Source organism: Papio anubis, chromosome 20 (assembly GCF_008728515.1).
Source record: "Papio anubis isolate 15944 chromosome 20, Panubis1.0, whole genome shotgun sequence".
NCBI lineage: Eukaryota > Metazoa > Chordata > Mammalia > Primates > Cercopithecidae > Papio > Papio anubis.
Genome location: NC_044995.1, coordinates 2,782,008 through 2,802,136, shown reverse-complemented (window position 1 = coordinate 2,802,136; position 20,129 = coordinate 2,782,008). Strand labels below are relative to the sequence as shown.

The 20,129-nt window shown below is 51.0% G+C and overlaps 1 protein-coding gene across 1 annotated transcript; it reads left to right on the top strand.

Annotated features, from left to right (window-relative positions):
* The first annotated feature begins 79 nt into the window (after positions 1-79).
* On the top strand, positions 80-14,067 carry QPCTL (glutaminyl-peptide cyclotransferase like). The gene is made up of 7 exons (XM_003915732.4): positions 80-498; positions 1,000-1,143; positions 3,314-3,595; positions 6,837-6,989; positions 7,091-7,190; positions 11,039-11,155; positions 12,145-14,067. The coding sequence occupies exons 1-7, from the start codon at positions 292-294 to the stop codon at positions 12,288-12,290; spliced, it is 1,149 nt and encodes a 382-aa protein (XP_003915781.1). The 5' UTR covers positions 80-291; the 3' UTR covers positions 12,291-14,067.
* The last annotated feature ends 6,062 nt before the right edge of the window (positions 14,068-20,129 follow it).

Here is a 20,129-nt window from a genome sequence, read left to right as displayed (position 1 = left end):
TTTTCCACGATCAAACGCTGCTCATTGGCTTTCCCCCTCCGCTAAGGCGGAGCCTATCTCTTTTGCGCTCCCTTTTGGGTCGTGCCATTCTCAGAAGAACCAACCCCAATACCCAAGGGAGGCCGGGAGTCGTGTCCTCAGGACCGTAGCTCTTATTGGTTTCGCTGCTTGCTGTGGGGTGGGCAGGTGCAGCCGCTGCTGTTGCTTATTGGCCCACTGATTCCATGGGGTGGAACTTGGCTGGGCCTAAGCTCAATCGTGGTCTGGTACAGGTTTCAGGGCAAAGCTGCCATGCGTTCCGGGGGCCGCGGGCGGCCCCGCCTGCGGCTAGGGGAACGTGGCGTTATGGAGCCACTCTTGCCCCCGAAGCGCCGCCTGCTACCGCGGGTTCGGCTCTTGCCCCTGTTGGTGGCGCTGGCCGTGGGCTCGACGTTCTACACCATTTGGAGCGGATGGCACCGCAGGACTGAGGAGCTGCCGCTGGGCCGGGAGCTGCGGGTGAGGCTGGGCGGGGACCCGGGCACCGCGGGGACCCTCATTCCCTCCCCGCTGTTACCCAGGGTTGACTTGGCTTTAGCGTACGGCCCTAACCGCAGATGCCACAGTCTTCGTCATCTGAGCGCATGACCCTTACCAAAGGAATAAGGCTTCGGGCTGGTTTTCCAACAGTAGCTTCCTTTTATGAGGAAAGGTCTGAAATAGTAAGACGAGGGGATTCAGGGTTCTACGCCTTTAGTCAACTATTTGGAAGAGTCCCTTCCTCCATCTCCCCTCTCTCTCACTGGGCCTCGATTTCCCCATCAAGTTTGAGGTAGGCTGGACCGGATGGTCTTGGAAGGACTTTTCCTGAGCCTTGGATTTATCCTAGAAGTCTCCGATGCTGGAGGCCGCAAATTAGAAAGAGGACCTGGGGCTGCTTGTGGGTGACGGCGCCCGGGGTAGGGATGAAATGGGGGGTTGCTCTCATTCTTCCCTTCCCTATCCCACCTCCTTCCCAAGGTCCCGTTGATCGGAAGCCTTCCCGAAGCCCGGCTGCGGAGGGTGGTGGGACAACTGGACCCACAGCGTCTCTGGGGCACTTATCTGCGCCCCCTGCTGGTTGTGCGAACCCCAGGCAGCCCGGGAAATCTCCAAGTCAGAAAGGTAAAGGGACCCACCTCCAGTCCCTGACCCCCTAGCCCTCCAGGGAATGGGAAATAAGCATCCTGTTCAAGATCCCAAAGGAGCTAAGAGGAGGAACTGGGGCGCTGACTGGAGTTAATCGGACTCTAGACTCCCATGCTGAAAACAAACCACCAGGCTGTACTGCCCCCCTTAATGCCCCCACCAAAAGCTTACTGTGTGCTAGGCATAGGCAACAGACAGCCCTTTAAGGTGGGTACCAATATGATCTTCATTATGCAGATGGGGAAATTGAGGCTCAGAGAGGTTATACACATTGCACAAATCCTACAGATTATAAATAGTAGACCTTAGCCGGGTGCACTGGCTCATGCCTGTAATCCCAGCACTTTGGGAAACCAAGGTGGGGGAATCATCTGAGAACTTCGAGACTAGCCTAGTCAACATAGTGAGACCCAATGTTTAGAAAATCATAGACCTAGAGTTGAACCCAAGCAGGTTGGCTCCAACCTGGTGCTGTAATGTGAGTCATTTAAAGGCCAGGCACAGCGGCTCACACCTGTAATCCTAGCACTTTGGGAGGTCAAGACAGGCAGATCACTTGAGGTCAGGAATTTGAGACCAGCCTGGCCAACATGGTGAAACCCCATCTCTACTAAAAATACAAAATTAGCCAGGCGTGGTGGTGGGTAACTGTAGTCGCAGCTACTTGGGAGGCTGAGGCACGAGAATCACTTGAACCCGGGAGGCGGAGGCTTCAGTAAGCTGAGATTGCTCCACTGCACCCCAGCATGGGTGACAGAGCAAGACTCCACCTCAAAAAAAAAAAAAAAGAGTCATTTAAATACTGCCTGAGTCCCAGTGCGACCTCATCCACTTAGATTGTGACCTTGGACTTGTTTCTTTTTTCTTTTCTTTTCTTTTTTTGAGAAGGAGTCTCACACTGTCTCTTGGGTTGGAGTGCAGTGGCGCAATCTCGGCTCACGGCAACCTCCACTTACCAGGTTCAAGTGATTCTCCTGCCTCAACCTCCTGAGTAGCTGGGATTACAGGTGCCCGCCACCACGTCTGGCTAATTTTTTTGTATTTTTAGTAGAGACGGGGTTTCACTATGTTGACCAGGCTGGTGTTGAACGCCTGACCTCGTGATCCACCTGCCTCAGACCCCCAAAGTTCTGGGATTACAGGTGTGAGCCACCGCGCCCCGCCCGAACTAGTTTCTTAACCTCTCTGAGCCCATTTCCTCATCTGCAAAATGGGATCATGTATCGGCAGTCCCTCCCCTTTATGGTTCCGAGAAGACAGCTTAGCACACAGTGAGAGCTATTTAAGGGTAAGCTGTGATGAGTCTTGTTGGCTTCAAGAGGCGGGGTCACCCCAACATCTGGCACCCAGTAGGTACTCACCAGGACTATCAAGGGAATGATTTTAATCACAGTAGGGGACTGGGCACAGTGGCTCACACCTATAGTCCCAGCACTTTGGGAGGCCGAGGCAGGCAGATCACTTGAGGTCAGGAATTTGATACCAGGCTGGCCAACATTGTGAAACCTCATCTCTTCTAAAAATACAAAAAATAGCCAGGTGTTGTGGGGGGCGCCTGTAACCCCAGCTACTCGGGAGGCTGAGTCAGGAGAATCACTTGAAGCCAGGAGGCGGAGGTTGCAGTGAGCTGAGATCGAGCCACTGCACTCCAGCCTGGGTGACAGAGCAAGACTCCATCTCAAAAAGAAAAAGAAAAAAAGAGGCCAGGCACGGTGGCTCACGCCTATAATCCCAGCACTTTGGGAGGCCGAAGCAGGCAGATCACGAGGTCAGGAGATCAAGACCATCCTGGCTGACACGGTGAAACCCCGTCTCTACTAAAAATACAAAAAATTAGCCGGGCGTGGTGGCGGGCACCTGTAGTTCCAGCTACTCAGGAGGCTGAGGCAGGAGAATGGCGTGAACCCGGGAGGCGGAGCTTGCAGTGAGCCAAGATCGCGCCACTACACTCCCTTCTGGGTGACAGAGCGAGACTCTGTCTAAAAAAAAAAAAAAAAAAGAAAAAGATAAAAAAGAAAGAAATCCATTAAATCAGAGTGGGACTTTAGAGTCAACCCATCTGCTCTACATGGCTCAGGTCACGTGGCCCTTCTCCCCACCTCCTCCCCAGTCCCCATCCACCCTCCCACCTCTCTCTTGCCGCTAGTTCCTGGAGGCCACGCTGCGGTCCCTGACAGCAGGTTGGCACGTGGAGCTGGATCCCTTCACAGCCTCGACGCCCCTGGGGCCAGTGGACTTTGGCAACGTGGTGGCCACCCTGGACCCGGGGGCTGCCCGTCACCTCACCCTTGCCTGCCATTATGACTCGAAGCTCTTCCCACCCGGATCGACCCCGTTTGTAGGGGCCACGGACTCGGCTGTGCCCTGTGCCCTGCTGCTGGAGCTGGCCCAGGCACTTGACCTGGAGCTGAGCAGGGCCAAAGAACAGGTAAGGAACAGGAGTTGGGGAGGGTAGTGGGCTACCTCCACCTTTTCCCAAGCCCCCACCTTACCTTTCCTGGACATTTGTCATCCCTCTCATCTTCCCACTCTACTCCGCTCACAGTGTCACAGGGATCTTTTTTTCCTTTTTTGAGACAGAGTTTCACTCTTGCTCCCCAGGCTGGAGTGCACATGGTGGGATCTTGGCTTACCGCAACCTCTGCCTCTCGGGTTCAAGCGATTCTCCTGCCTCAGCCTCCCTAGTAGCTGGGATTACAGGCATGTGCCACCACACACAGCTAATTTTGTAATTTTAGTGGAGACGTGCTATCTCCATGTTGGTCAGGCTGGTCTCGAACTCCCAACCTCAGGTGGTCTGCCCTCCTCGGCCTCCCAGAGTGCGGGGATTACAGGCGTGAGCCACCACGCCTGGCCATCACAGGGATCTTTTTACCTCCTAGATGTCAGATTCTCTTTCCTCTCCCCCAAACCCTCCCAGGGCTCCCGCCTCATTGCAAGCATAATCCAGAGTCCTTATATTGGCCCATGGGCTGTGCCCTGTTACCTCTCCAGCCTCATCTCCCACCCCTCACCTCTTGCTCACTCTGCTGTAGCCACCCCTACCTCCTCTGGATTCCTCAAACCCGCAGGGCTCACTCCCGCCTCAGAGCATTTGCACTTGCTGTTTGCTTTGGATAGAATGTGCTTTTCTGGCCAGGCTCAGTGGCTCACGCTTGGAATCCCAGCATTTTGGAAGGCTGAGGTGGGTGGATCACGAGGTCAGGAGTTCAAGACCAGCCTGGCCAACATGGTGAAACCCTGTCTCTACCAAAAATATAAAAATTAGCCACGCTTGGTGGTACACACCTGTAACCCCAGCTACTCGGGAGACTGAAGCAGAGAACTGCTTGAACTCGGGAAGCGGAGGTTGCAGTGAGCCGAAGTTGCACCACTGCACTCCAGCCTGGGTGACACAGCGAGACTCCATCTCAAAAAAAAATAATAATAATTATCTGGGTGTAGTGGCATGCTACTTGGGAGGCTGAGAGGGGAGGATGGCTTGAGTCGAGGAGTTTGAGGCTGCAGTGAGCCATGATCATGCCACTGTATTCTAGCCTGGGTGACAGAGACCTTGTCTCTTAAAAAAAAAAAAAAAAAAAAGAATATGCTTTTCATAGATATCTTCCTGGCTGACTCCCACTCTTCACTCAGGTGTCCACTCCAATGTCACCCCTTTAAAGAGGCCTTCCCAGCCGGGCATGGTAGCTCACGCCTGTAATCCCAGCATTTTGGGAGGCCAAGGCAGGTAGATCATTTGAGGTCAGAAGTTCGAGCCCAGCTTGGCCAACAGGGAAACCCCATCTCTACTAAAAATACAAAAATTAGCTGGGCATGGTGGTGCACACCTGTAATCCTGGCTACTTGGGAGGTTGAAACAGGAGGATCGGCTGGGCGCGGTGGCTCAAGCCTGTAATCCCAGCACTTTGGGAGGCCGAGATGGGTGGATCACGAGGTCAGGAGATCGAGACCATCCTGGTTAACACGGTGAAACCCCGTCTCCACTGAAAAATACAAAAAAAAAACTAGCCGGGCGAGGTGGCGGGCGCCTGCAGTCCCAGCTACTTGGGAGGCTGAGGCAGGAGAATGGCGTGAACCCAGGAGGCGGAGCTTGCAGTGAGCTGAGATCTGGCCACTGCACTCCAGCCTGGGCGACAGAGCGAGACTCTGTCTCAAAAAAAAAAAAAAAAAAAAAAAAAGAAACAGGAGGATCACTTGAACCCGGGAGGCGGAGGTTGCAGTGAGCCAAGATCGCACCACTGAACTCCAGCCTGGACGACAGAGCGAGATTCTGTCTCAAAACAAACAGAAAAGAAAAACACAGATCTCATCATGGTCTTGCCCTGCTCAACCCCCCTCCGTACCTCCCCAGTGTCCCTATAACAAAGCCCACACTCCCTGGCCCTTGCTAAACCCTCCGGACTCCTCTCAAACCCCTGGGACCCCTTCCCTGGCCACAGCCTTGCCCTGTGTTGCTCCCTTGGCTGGGAATGCTCTTCCTCCTGCTCCATTTTGCCAGGCCAGTTCCTACCCACTCTCATGGCAAACATCCCTTCCCAAAAGACCCAACGCCCTCTCCAGGCCAGGTCATCCCCCAGCCTCCTTCCTATGCCCTCTCAGGACTCTATAGTTCTTAGAAGCATTTGTCTCAACTGCATTTCGCTGTTTGTATAATTACTCATTTGTGGCTCTTATCTCTTTCTCCAAACTGAGCTTGAGGAATAATAATCAGAGATAACCCTTATTTAGTTACATGCCAGGCACTGTTCTAAGACCTGGATTCAAACCTTACCCTTTGAAAAGAACTGTTATTGCTGGGCGTGGTGGCTGACATCTGTAATCCCAGCACTTTGGGAGGCTGAGGCAGGTGGATCATTTGAGGTCAGGAGTTTGAGACCAGCCCGGCCAACATGGTGAAACCTTGTCTCTACAGAAAATACGAAAATTAGCCGGGCGTGATAGTGGGCGCCTGTGGTCACAGCTATATGGGAGGTTGAAGCAGGAGAATCTCTTGAACCTGGGAGGTGGAGGTTGCAGTGAGTCAAGGTTGTGTCATTCCATTCCAGCCAGGGTGACAGAGCAAGACTTAGTCTCAAAAAAAAAAAAAAAAAAAAAAAAACACCTCAGCCAGGCACGGTGGCTCAAGCCTGTAATCCCAGCACTTTGGGAGGCCGAGGCCTGATCACGAGGTCAGGAGATCGAGACCATCCTGGCTAACACAGTGAAACCCCGTCTCTACTAAAAAATACAAAAAATCAGCTGGGCGTGGTGGCGGGCGCCTATAGTCCCAGTCACTCAGGAGGCTGAGGCAGGAGAATGGCGTAAACCCGGGAGGCGGAGCTTGCAGTGAGCTGAGATTCGGCCACTGCACTCCAACCTGGGCCACAGAGCGAGACTCCATCTCAAAAAACAAACAAACAAAAAAAACTTATTAACCCCATTTATAGATGAAGAAACTGATGCTTCTAGAAGTTAGTAACTTCCCCATGCCTGCTTTGTTATGAAGCAGCCAAGTACGGATTTGATCCCAGACAACTGGACTCAGAATCTGTGCTCTTGGCTACCACGTTCAATGAGTGAGGACATCTCATTTGTTCTGTTAAGCCATGCAAACGGGCAAGAAGTGTGAGTGTGCTGAGGCTGAGGGCTAGTCCTGAGCTGTCGCTGACCACCCCCCGCTGCTCCCACAGGCAGCCCCGGTGACCCTGCAACTGCTCTTCCTGGATGGTGAAGAGGCGCTGAAGGAGTGGGGACCCAAGGACTCCCTGTACGGTTCCCGGCACCTGGCCCAGCTCATGGAGTCTATACCTCATAGCCCCGGCCCCACCAGGATCCAGGCTATTGTAAGACCAGGGTCCCCTGACTTCTGGCGAGGGAGGGAGAAGGTGAAGCGGGGCTGGCGTCATCTTGCGCGGGCCCCTCCAGTCCTGGCCTTTCTCCTTAGGAGCTCTTTATGCTTCTTGATCTCCTGGGAGCCCCCAATCCCACCTTCTACAGCCACTTCCCTCGCACGGTCCGCTGGTTCCATCGGCTGAGAAGCATTGGTAAGGGTGAATGTGGAGGTGGGCCCCAGCCCACCTGGGGTATGGGGTACAGGGTGGCGGGCTGGGGTAGGACAGGCACCTACTCTCTAAAGGCTCATCCACCAGTCTGGGCCACATAGGAAGACCCCATTTTTTTTTTTTTTTTTTTTTTTTTTTTGAGACAGAGTCTCGCTCTGTCGCCCAGGCTGGAGTGCAGTGGCGCGATCTCGGCTCACTGCAAGCTCCGCCTCCCGGGTTCACGCCATTCTCCTGCCTCAGCCTCCCGAGTAGCTGGGACTACAGGCGCCCACAACCGCGCCCGGCTAATTTTTTGTATTTTTAGTAGAGACGGGCTTCACCTCCTGGTCTGACATCTCCTATTCCCGTGATCCACCGGGCTCTCCCAAAGTGCTGGGATTACAGGCGAGCCGCCTTTTTGAGATGGAGTCTCACTGTAAGCTCACCAGGCTGGAGTGCAGTAAGGGTCTGTTCTCACTGTAACCTCCACCTCCTTAGGAGCCTCAGCTTCTGTGCCCATTGGGTAGCTGGGACTACAGGCACATGCCACCATGGCCAGCTAATTTTTATTTTAGTAGAGCATTGTGGTTTCACTATGTTGGCCAAGCTTGTCTTGAACTCCTGATCTTGAGATTCACCTCAGTCTCTCAAAGTGCTGGGATTACAGGCGTGAGCCATTGCACCCTGTGACCCCATCTCTTAAAAAGAGAAATTAGCACCGGGCATGGTGGCTCACGCCTGTAATCCCAGCACTTTGGGAGGCTGAGGCGGGCAGATCACGAGGTCAGGAGATCGAGACCATCCTAGCTAACACGGTGAAACCCTGACTGTACTAAAAGTACAAAAAATTAGCCGGGCGTGGTGGCGGGCGCCTGTAGTCCCAGCTACTCGGGAGGCTGAGGCAGGAGAATGGTGTGAACCCAGGAGGCAGAGCTTGCAGTGAGCCGAGATTGCGCCACTGCACTCCAGCCTGGGCAACAGCTGGGTGCAGTGGCATGCACCTGTCATCCTGGCTACTAGGGAGTATCCTTTGAGCCTGGGAGGTCAAGGCTCCTGGGAGGTCAAGGCTGTAGTGAGCCAAGATTGCACCACTGCACTCCAGCCTGAGATCCTGTCTCAAAAAAAAAAAAAAAAAAAAAAAAAAAAAAAAAAAAAAAAAAAAAAAGCTGGCTTGGTGGCTCACACCTGTAATCCCAGCACTTTCAGAGGCTGAGACGGGTGGATCACTTGAACTCAGGAGTTCCAGACCAGCCTGGGCAACATGGCGAAACCCCGTCTCTACAAAATAAAAACAAAAATTAGGTCAGTCGTGGTGGCTCACGCCTGTAATCCCAGCACTTTGGGAAGCTGAAGCGGGTGGATCACCTGAGGTTAGGAGTTTGAGACCAGCCTGGCCAACGGGGCGAAACCCCTTCTCTACTAAACATACGAAAAGTTAGCCGGGCGTGGTGGTGTGTGCTTGTAATCCTAGCTATTCAGGAGGCTGACGCAGGAGAATCGCTTGAACCTGGGAGGCGGAGGTTGCAGTGAGCCGAGATCGCGCCACTGCACTCTAGCCTGGGCAACTGAGTGAGACTCCATTTAAAAAAAAAAAAAAAATTACCCAGGCGTGGTGGCACCTGCCTGTAGTCCCAGTGACTTGGGAGGCTGAAGTGGCAGGATCACTTGAGTCTGGGAGGTCGAGGCTGCAGTAAGCTGTGATTGCACCACTGCACTCCAGCCTGGGTGACAGAGTGAGGCTCTGTCTCAAAAAAGAAATAAATAAAAATAAAAATTTAAAAAAGTTAAAAATTGTTTTTCTTCCTTTTTGTGGAGAACAGGGTCTTGCTATATTGCCCAGGCAGGTCTCGAACCCCTGGGCTCAAGTGATCCTCCCGCCTCTGCCTCCTTGAGAGCTGGGATTACAGGCATGAGCCACTGCACCCGGCCTAAAAATTGTTTTTAAAAATAAAGGCTCAGCCAGGTGCAATAGCTCACACCTGTAATCCCAACACTTTGGGAGTCTGAGGTGGGTGGATCACAAGGTCAGGAGTTCGAGACCAGCCTGGCCAATATGGCAAAACCCTATCTCTACTATAAATACAAAAAGTAGCCAGGTGAGGTAGTGTGCGCCTGTAGTCCCAGCTACTCCGGAGGCTGAGGCAGAAGAATCGCTTGTACCCGGGAGGCATAGGTTGCAGTGAGCTGAAATTGTGCCACTGTACTCCAGCCTGGGTGACAGAGCGAGACTCTGTCTGAAAAAATAAAATAAAATAAAGGCTCATCCAGCCTTTTCTCTACCTCCCTATCTTTCTAAGGAACTAGAGATTAGTGATAGTGATTAACAGACGGGCTATAAGGTGAGACAGCTGTGGTTTCCAATCTTACCAGCTGGGTGAACTTGGACAAGTGGCTTCATTTCTCTGAGCCTCAGTTTCCTATCTGTAAAATGGCCAGTGGAGGCTGGGCCTGGCGGCTTACGCATGTAATCCCAGCGCTTTGGAAGGCTGAGGCAGGTGAATCACAAGGTTGGGAGTTCGAGACCAACCTGGCCAATATGGTGACACCCCATCTCTACTAAACATTCAAAAATTAGCTGGGCATGGTGGCGGGTGCCTATACTCCCAGCTACTCAGGAGTCTGAGGCAGGAAAATTGCTTGAACCTGGGAGGTGGAGGTTGCAGTAAGCCGAGATTGCGCCACTGCGCTCCAACCTGGCGACACAGCGAGACTGTCTCAAAAAAAAAGGCCAGGGGGCCCAGAAGTAGTGGCTCATGCCTGTAGTCCCAGCAATTTGAGAGGCCGAGGCAGGAAGATCACATGAACCGAGAAGTTTGAGGCCAGCCCGGGCAACACAGGAAGATCCCATTTCTACACACACACACACACACACACACACAATTACCCAGGCGTGGGGGCATGAGCGTGAAGTCCCAGCTATTTGAGAGGCTGAGACTGGAGGATCGCTTAGGCCAGCAAGATTAAGGCTGCACTGAGCTGTCATCGCCCCATTGCATTCCAGTGTGGATGAGAGAACAAGATCTTTTTTTTTTTTTTTTGAGACAGAGTCTCGCTTTGTCTCCCAGGCTGGAGTGTAGTGGCCCAATCTTGGCTCACTACAACCTCTGCCTCCTAGGTTCAAGCGATTCTCCTGCCTCAGCCTCCCGAGTAGCTGAGACTACAGGCATCTGCCACCACGCCTGGCTAATTTTTGTATTTTTAGTAGAGACAGGGTTTCACCATATTGGCCAGGCTGGTCTCGAACTCCTGACCTTGTGATCCGTCCGCCTCAACCTTCCAAAGTGCTGGGATTACAGGCGTGAGCCACCTTACCTGGCCTTTTTTCTTTTCTGTCTTTTTTTTTTTTTGAGACAGAATCTTACTCTGTCACCCAGGCTGGAGTGCAGTGGTGCAATCTCAGCTCACTGCAACCTCCACCTCCCAGGTTCAAGCAATTCTGGTGCCTCAGCTTCCCAAGTAGCTGGGACTACAAGCGCCCACCACCACACCTAGCTAATTTTTGTATTTTTAGTGGAGACAGGGTTTCACTATGTTGGCCAAGCTGGTTTTGAACTCCTAACCTCAGGTGATCCACCTGCTTCGGCCTCCCTAAGTGCTGGGATTACAGGTGTGAGCCACCACACTGGGCCACAAGATCTTGTCTCAAAAAAAAGAATGTCTATGTCTTAGACTTGGAGGGATTGAATGAGACCAGGAACATAGTGAGCCCACAGGAAGGAGTAACTGGCATTCATCCTTGTTGGGATGACCAGGGCTTTGTCTCTGGGTGCTCTGCCCTCCTCTGATTTGTGGACTGGGGACCTTTGACTACTAAGGACTAACCCTTCCTCTCTAATCACCCCCACCTCCAGAGAAGCGTCTGCACCGTTTGAACCTGCTGCAGTCTCATCCCCAGGAAGTGATGTACTTCCAACCCGGAGAGCCCTTTGGCTCTGTGGAAGACGACCACATCCCCTTCCTCCGCAGAGGTACCTGCTGCAGGGAGGGATGGAGGGTGGGTGTCTAAGGAAGCCACAAGTTGGAACTGGCCATGGCCCCTTCTCAGGGCTGGGGAATGGTGCTAAGTGGCCTAACCTCTTTGTGCTTTGATTTATTCATCTGTAAAATGGGGATAATACTCCCTATCTTAGAGTATCGTTGAGGAGATTGAACGTGCTAACACCGGTAAAGACCTTACTTGGACCAGCACATAGCAAGCATTCCAGAAATGTTTGCAGCTGGGCACGGTGGTTCACACCTGTAATCCCAGCACTTTGGGAGGCTGAGTTAGGAGGGGTGTTGGGGGGCAGGAATCCTCGAGCCCAGGAGTTTGAAACCGGCCTGGGCAACATGGCATAAATCTTGTCTTTACTAAAAATACAAAATTTAGCAGGGCATGGTGGTTCGCACCTATAGCCTCAGCTACTCAAGAGGCTGAAGTGGGAGGATCACCTGAGCCTGGGAAGTCAAGGCTGCAGTGAGCCTTGATTGAGTAGCTGCGCTCTAGCCTGGACAACAGAGGGAGACAATATTTCAAAAAACAAAAAAAAAAGTGCCAGGGCTGGGCGTGGTTGCTCACGCCTATAATCCTAGCACTTTGGGAGGCTGAGGCGGGCGGATCACCTGAGGTCGGGAGTTTGAGACCAGCCTGGCCAACATGATGAAACCCCATCTCTACTAAAAATACAAAAATTAGACAGGTGTCGTGGTACCTGCCTGTAATCCCAGCTACCTGGGAGGCTGAGACAGTAGAATCGCTGGAATCCGGGAGGCAGAGGCTGCAGTGATCTGAGATCGCGCCACTGCACTCCAGCCTGGGCGACAGAGAGAGACTCCGCCTCAAAAAAAAAAAAGTGCCCGAACATACTATCTTTCACCAGTGTGTGAGGGCAAGGCAAGGTTACCTAGAGGCTGGGCTTGGGCTCCTGGGTTGTGGTGGGCTGCAGCGGACCTGACAAAGTCTCCTCTGTCACTTCAGGGGTCCCCGTGCTCCATCTCATCTCCACGCCCTTCCCTGCTGTCTGGCACACCCCTGCGGACACAGAGGCCAATCTCCACCCGCCCACGGTACACAACTTAAGCCGCATTCTGGCCGTGTTCCTGGCTGAATACCTGGGGCTCTAGTGCCCTCGGCCAATGCCTGTGCAGAGGACTGACAGAGAAGGTCCCACCGGGGGCCAGTGAAGCTCAGGCGGGATCTGCCTAGAGTGTGCTGGCTTGTCGTTTTCACACCTTTGTCTCCTAATTGTGCTACAATTGGAAGACCTTCTTTCTTTTGATTGTCTCAAGCTGCCACCCTTCAAGGATAGGGAAGAGACCATTGTGGGGTGACAGCCAGAGGAATAAGAACGTGGTCCCTCCCCAGAGGTAAACACTTGGTCCAAAGGTTTGCAGGGGCCAAATGGTGTTTTTTTTTTTCTTTGAGACGGAGTCTTGCTTCGTCGCCCAGGCTGGAGTGCAGTGGCCCGATCTCAGTTCAGTACAAGCTCCGCCTCCTGGGTTCATGCCATTCTCCTGCCTCAGCCTCCCGAGTAGCTGGGACTACAGGCGACCACCACCATGCCCGGCTAATTTTTTGTATTTTTAGTAGAGATGGGGTTTCATCGTGTTATCCAGGATGGTCTCAATCTCCTGACCTCATGATCTGCCCGCCTCGGCCTCCCAAAGTGCGGGGATTATAGGCGTGAGCCACTGGCCCGGCAAAATGCTGTTCTTTAGGTCAGCGAACTGAAAGAGTAAAAGACTGCTAGCTGTGGTGGCTCATGCCTGTAATACCAACACTTCGAGAGGCTCAGGGGGGAGGATCACCCGAGGTCAAGAGTTTGAGACCAGCCTGGCCAACACGGTGAAACCCTGTCTCTACTAAAAATACAGTAATTAGCTGGGCACGGTGGCAGGTGCCTGTAATCTCAGCTGCTTGGGAGGCTGAGGCAGGAGAATCACTTGTACCCAGGAGGCGGAGGTTGCAGTGAGCCGAGATCACACCACTGCACTCCAGCCTGGGCGACAGAGCAAGACTCTGTCTCAATTAAATAAATAAATAAATAAATAAATAAATATTTTTTAAAAAGAGTAAAAGACTAAAAGACTGTTACTGGTCTGGTCCAGTGATGCCACCCAACCAGATGAATTCTCCGTGGCTTGTTTTGTGTCAGGTAATTCTCCAGAATGGCAGGCTTGCTACTGTACCAGTCCTAACCTAACTCCCACATGGGCCACATAGGATGTGTTCATAACCAGGCACAGAGGAGACAAGCTGATATTTTGGAAGTCCAGATTCTTCTAAACCCAATGGGTAATAAGCCATTGTTTCTGGCTGGGCATGGTGGTTCACACCTGTAATCCCAGCTCTTTGGGAGGCAGAGGCAGAGGGATAGCTTGAGCTCAGGAGTTTGAGATCAGTCTGGGCAATATAGTGTGACCCCATTCTCCAGAAAAAGAAAAAAGAAAAAAAGTGTAACCAGTGTTCCTGCAGAACACCGCCTGCATAAGCCAGGTGTGGTGGTGCACACTTGTAGTCAGGAGGCTGAGGTGAGAGAATCCCATGAACCCAAGAGTTTAAGACCAGCCCGGGCAACACAGTGAACCCTGTCTCAAAACAAACAACAACAACAACAAAAACGCCAAACATTCTGTAGAACTCATGTAAATAGACATTGCATGACAAAGGGGATCTGAAATCCAAGAAGCAGGGTGAGACAACATAAAATGCGTTTCCTCACTGCATCATGTGAATTTTTAAGACAGAGGCTCCCAAAGTATTTCACTATGGAATGCTTTTTATTAGGAAGCACTTCATAGAACTAAGATACCTCGGCCGGGCATGGTAGCTCACACCTGTAATCCCAGCACTTTGGGAGGCCAAGGCCAGTAGTTCACCTGAACTCAGGAGTTTGAGACCAGCTTGGACAACATGATGAAACCCCATATCTACTAAAAATACAAAAATTAGCCAGGTATGGTGGCATGAGCCTGTAATCCCAGCTACTTGAGAGGCTGAAACAGGAGAATCGCTGGAACCTGGTGGCACAAGCTGCAGTGAGCCAAGATCACACCACTACACTCCAGCCTGGGCGACAGAGCGACACTCTGTCTCTACAAACAAAATACAACAACAACAAAAGAACTAGGATGCCTCAGAAGGTACTTTGGAAAACAAGGGGTTTTGAAAGTCTGGGAGCATCTACGAGCGCAATGGGTAAGACAGATCTAGATCTATTGCAGAGTAGCTACGGCACACTGGCTCTCCCTTTCAGCTGTTGGTGCAGCAGTGTGAGATGGTGGGTGTAACTGCAAACTCCAGTGAGCAAGTATTTCCCAACCCTACCTAATTTTCAGACTCAGCTGGGGTGCTTATTAAAAAATGCAGACTGGGTGTGGTGGCTCATGCCTGCAATCTCAGCACTTTGAGAGGTTGAGGTGGTAGGATCACTTGAGCCCAGGAGGTTTTTCTTGTTGAGGCGGAGTCTCGCTCTGTCACCCAGGCTGGAGTGCAGTGGTGAGATCTTGGCTCACTGCAACCTCCGCCTCCTGGGTACAAGCGATTCTCCTGCCTCAGCCTCCGGAGTAGCTGGGACTACAGGTGTGCGCCATCACGCCCAGCTAATTTTTGTATTTTTAGTAGAGACAGGGTTTCATCGTGTTAGCCAAGATGGTCTCGATCTCCTGACCTTGTGATCCGCCTGCCTCGGCCTCCCAAAATGCTGAGATTACAAGTGTGAACCACCATGCCCGGCCCATGCTATCCTTAAGGACACACTTTGGTGCATACACAGCTGCTCAGCAAACCAACTCAAAAGAAAAACCTGAGACGGATGGCATCTGGAAGCAGAGTCCTACACCGAGCTCTGTGCCTGTGGATTTATGACTTTGATGGAGACTTAGCAGTGAGCACGGATGCCAGGCCAAGGTGGAGGATTAGTACAGAGTGTAGCGAGCATCTGCCCTCCAAATCAACTCCAGGGCTGAAACTCAGGGTATCAAATGAGAGGATAAACATAGGTCCTCAATTTAGGTTCGTCCACATTCGCTGACATTTATTGAGCATCTACTATGTGCCAGGCATCATGAGAACTTTTTTTTTTAAGATGGAGTTTCGCTCTTGTCACCCAGGCTGGAGTGCAGTGGCACAATCTTGGCTCACTGCAACCTCTGCCTCCTGGGTTCAAGCGATTCTCCATCATCAGCCTCTAAGTAGCTGGGATTACAGGCGCCTGCCACCACGCCCAGCTACTTTTTCTATTTTTTTGGTGGGGGGAGAGAGCCTTACTTACTCTGTCGCCCAGGCTGGAGTGCAATGGCGAGATCTTGGCTCACTGCAAACTCCACCTCCTGGGTTCAAGCGATTCTCCTGCCTCAACCTCCCGAGTAGCTGGCAATACAGGCACCTGCCACCATGCCTTGCTAATTTTTTCTATTTTTTAGTACAGATGGGACCATGTTGATCAGGCTGGTCTCGAACTCCTGACCTCAGGTGTCCACCCGCCTTGACCTCCCAAAGTGCTGAGATTACAGGCATGAGCCACCAAGCCCAGCCCATGAGAACTTTTTTCTACATATATCAAACTGTGTAGTCTCCCTGACTACAAATCCTGAAATAGGTACAATTTCAGTTCTCATTTTGCAGGTGAGGCGGCTGAGACTGAGAATTGCAAACCAGTTGTGTGCGGTGTGAGGATTTTCACTCACAGCTGTGTCTGCAACCCCCATGTCCTACCTCCCTTCCAAAAAGTACCTGTGGCTGGGTGTGGTCACTCACCCCTATAATCCCAGTCCTTTGGAAGGTAGAGGCAGGAGGACTGCTTGAGCCCAGGAGTTCCCGACCAGCCTGGGCAACAAAGACCCTGTCTCTACAAAAAAAAATTTAAGGGCCAGGCGCGGTGGTTCACGCCTGTAATCCCAGCACTTTGCGAGGCCAAGACGGGCGGATCACGAGGTCAGGAGATCGAGACCATCCTGGCCAACACAGTGAAACCCCATCTCTACTAAAAATACAACAAATTAGCTGGGCATGTTGGCAGGCGCCTGTAGTCCCAGCTACTTGGGAGGCTGAGGCAGGAGAATGGCGTGAACCTGGGAGGTGGAGCTTGCAGTGAGCCGAGATTGTGCCACTGTACTCCAGCGTGGGGGACACAGCGAGACTCTGTCTCAAAAAAAAAAAAAAAAAAAAATTAAAATTAGCCAGTATGGTGGCAAGTGCCTGCGGTCCCAGCTACTTGGGAGGCTGAGGCAGGAGGATCTCCTGAGCCCAGGAGTTTGAGGTTATAGTCAGCTATGATTGTGCCACTGCACTCCATCCAGCCTGGGTGACAGAATGAGACCCTGTCTCAAAAAAAATAAAAATAAAAACACCCCAAATCCACCCCCACCACTACCAAAAAAAAATACACTTGTGCCAGATGAGATTTGTTAAGAAAAAGTATCCAGATAATTTTAACTTTAATCTGCTTTATGCAGATTTTTGGCTTGAATCTGGGGTAAGAACTATTAGCCCTGTTGTACAGATGAGGCTGCTGGTGCTTGGCAAGGTCCCACAGCCAGCAAACCCTTTTTTTTTTTTGTAGACAAAATCTCGCTCTGTCACCTAGGCTGGAGTGCAGTGGCAGGATCTCAATCTCTGCTCACTGCTACCTCTACCTCCCAGGTTCAAGCAATTCTCGTGCTTCAGCCTCCCAAGTAGCTGAGATTACAGGTGCATGCCATCATGTCCAGCTAATTTTTTGTATTTTCAGTAGAGAGGGTTTCACCATGTTGGCCAGGCTGGTCTCGAACTCCTGACCTCAAGTGATCCGCCCTCCTTGGCCTCCCAAAGTGCTAGGATTATAGGCGTGAGCCACCGTGCCTGGTCTAAATTAGATTTTTGTAGAGATGAGCTCTTGCTATGTTGCCCAGGCTGGTGTTGAACTCCTGGCCTCAAGTGATACTCTTGCCTTGACCTCCCGAAGTACAGAGAGCACAGGTGTTAGGCACCATGCTTGGCCTCTTTTTTTTTTTTTTTTTTTTTAAATGCTGTTGGTGTCTTTTATCAGTTTTTAATTTTCCAACTATCATGTCTTTAAATAGCATCTTTGGGCAGGGCGTGGTGGCTTATGCCTGTAATCCCAGCACTTTGGGAGGCCAAGGCGGGCAGATCACGAGGTCAGGAGATTGAGACCATCTTGGCTAACACGGTGAAACCCCATCTCTACTAAAAATGCAAAAAAATTAGCCAGGCGTGGTGGCAGGCGCCTGTAGTCCCAGCTACTTGGGAGGCTGAGGCAGGAGAATGACGTGAACCTAGGAGTTGGAGCTTGCAGTGAGCAGATGCATGCCAGCCTGGGCGACAGAGTGAGACTCCATTTCAATAAATAAATAAATAAATAAATAAATATTGTCTTTGTACTTATCCTTTCTTTCGTTTCTGGAATGCCAATTAAATGTGTTATCATTTTTTTTCCTTTAAAAAGACACTTGTATAAATGTGTTAGATCAATTTTTGCTATTTAACCCAGCCATTGGGTTACTATTGATTATTGCATTTTTTTTCCCCCTACACAACACTGAGGTACGCGTTTTCTTTCTTTCTTTTTTTTTTTTTTTTTTGAGACGGAGCCTCGCTGTGTCACTCAGGCTGGAGTGCAGTGGCATGACCTCGGTTCACTGCAACCTCCAGCTCCCGGGTTCAAGCGATTCTTCTGCCTCAGCCTCCCGAGTAGCTGGGACTACAGCTGCATGCCACCACACCCAGCTAATTTTTGTATTTTTAGTAGAGACAGGATTTCAACATATTGGCCAGGCTGGTCTCAAACTCCTGACATTGTGATCCCCCCGCCTCGGCCTCCCAAAGTGCTGGGATTACAGGTGTGAGCCACCGTGCCCGGCCTTGCATTTTTCATTTGTAAAAGTTATGTCAGTGGGTTCCTTTCCTACTTACTAGGCCATTTTGATGTTTTTTTTTAATTAATTGATTGATTTTTTTTACAGTTTTGGCTTCCTTGCTGATAATTCCAAGCTTTTAAAATTTTTAAACATAGTTTAAAATAAATTTTGTATTATAATCAGTGATTGACAGTTTCATCATGTGAAGCCAACTTTGTGGGTGTTTTTGTTGTTTCTGCTGGTTCTTGTTCATATTATTTCCATTTGTGTTTGGTTATTTGTGTACTACTCATTACCTGAAGAATTATTTGTGGTGGGCTGGGTGCGGTGGCTCACACCTGTAATCCCAACACTTTGGGAGGCCGAGACGGGCGGACTGCTTGAGGTCAAGAGTTCAAGACCAGCTTGGCCGACATAGTAAAAGCCCATCAAAATTGCTGTGCATGGTGGCAGGTACCTGTAATCCCAGCTACTTGGGAAGCTTAGGCAGGAGAATTGCTTGAACCAGGGAGGTGGAGGTTGCAGTGAGCTGAGATTGTACCACTGCACGATAGCCTAGGTGACAGCGAGACTCCATATCAAAAAAAAAAAAAAGCCAGATGTGGTGGCTCATACCTGTAATCCCAGCACTTTGGGAGGCCAAGGCGGGTCAGGAGTTCGAGACCAGCCTGGCCAACATGGTGAAACCCTGTCTCTACTAAAAATACAAAAAATTAGCCGGGTGTCACGGTATGCACCTGTAGTTCCAGCTACTTGGCAGGTGAGGCAGGAGAATCACTTGAACCCAGGAAGCGGAGGTTGCAGTGTGCCGAGATCACGCCATTGCGCTCCAGCCTGGGCAACAAGAGCGAAACTGCATCTCAAAACAAACAAACAAAAATTATTTGTGGGGCTTCTAGATGACAGTTCCTTCCACAGGTGGACTTGTGTTTGTTTGTGCCGGACATGTCAGCTAGAAGTACCCTGTATCATACGGAGAACATGAACCTGGCTGCGAACCTGTGCCAAGGGCCAGTCTGTGACCACAAATTCTCAGGATCTTTCTTGTATTTTCATTTGATTTCTGCATCTTGAATACCTCTGCAGTCTTCCGGGTCATCCTTACCTGAGCTTGTAGTTCTCTGGGATCCCAGTTCCTGCAGTTGCTCACCGTGGGCCGGCTTTGGTCTTGACTTTTGCTTGATCCTTCCAGTAAGGCTGCCAAGTAGGAAACCCCAGTGTGTCCACATCAGCAAACACCCTGACAGCAAATGTGGCCTCAGAGCCCCACATATCATTCTCTTAACTATTTGGCGTGGTGGGTCCTTACTGCATTTTATTGGCTATTTGATCCTTTTAAGGAGATTTTTTAAAATTTTCAGTTGTTCTCAACAGGAAGGTCTGAATAATCTAACTCACCCTCCCCACAAGATTCAAACCCGGGTCTTTTTGATTCTAAAATCTAAGCATTGAATCACTACCATAACGTATCCTAGTCCTCTGGAAATTCTGATTTCCTGAGAAGAATGTCAGAGACTTAGCTGCCTCTCAATGTCCATTTTTCCCTTTCTTTAAACTGAAATTTTAAGATACCCAGCTGGACGCAGTGGCTCACCCCTGTAATCCCAGCACTTTGGGAAACTGAGGCGAGTGGATTACTGGAGGCCAGGAGTTCGAGAGCAGCCTAGACAACATGGTGAAACCCTGTCTCTACTAAAATACAAAAATTAGCTGGGTGTCGTGGCGAGTACCTGTAATCCCAGCTACTCAGGAGGTTGAGGCAAGAGAATCATTTGAGCCTGGGAGGTGGAGGTTGCAGTGAGCCGAGATTGCACCACTGCACCCCAGCCTGGGCGACAGATCAAGACTGTCTTAAATAAATAAATAAATAAATAAATAAGTGGCTATTTTAAAACTGTAATTACAGGGATTTCTTTTTTTTTTTTTTTTTTTTTTTTTGAGACTGAGTCTGGCTCTGTCCCCCAGGCTGGAGTGCAGTGGCCGGATCTCAGCTCACTGCAAGCTCCGCCTCCCGGGTTCACGCCATTCTCCTGCCTCAGCTCCGCCTCCCGGGTTCACGCCATTCTCCTGCCTCAGCCTCCCGAGTAGCTGGGACCACAGGCGCCC

Coding starts and splice junctions, on each gene's coding strand:
- QPCTL (XM_003915732.4), top strand. CDS start 292: ATGCGTTCCGGGGGCCGCGGGCGGCCCCGCCTGCGGCTAGGGGAACGT. Junction 499..999: donor CGCTGGGCCGGGAGCTGCGG/GTGAGGCTGGGC, acceptor CTCCTTCCCAAG/GTCCCGTTGATCGGAAGCCT. Junction 11,156..12,144: donor CATCCCCTTCCTCCGCAGAG/GTACCTGCTGCA, acceptor CTGTCACTTCAG/GGGTCCCCGTGCTCCATCTC.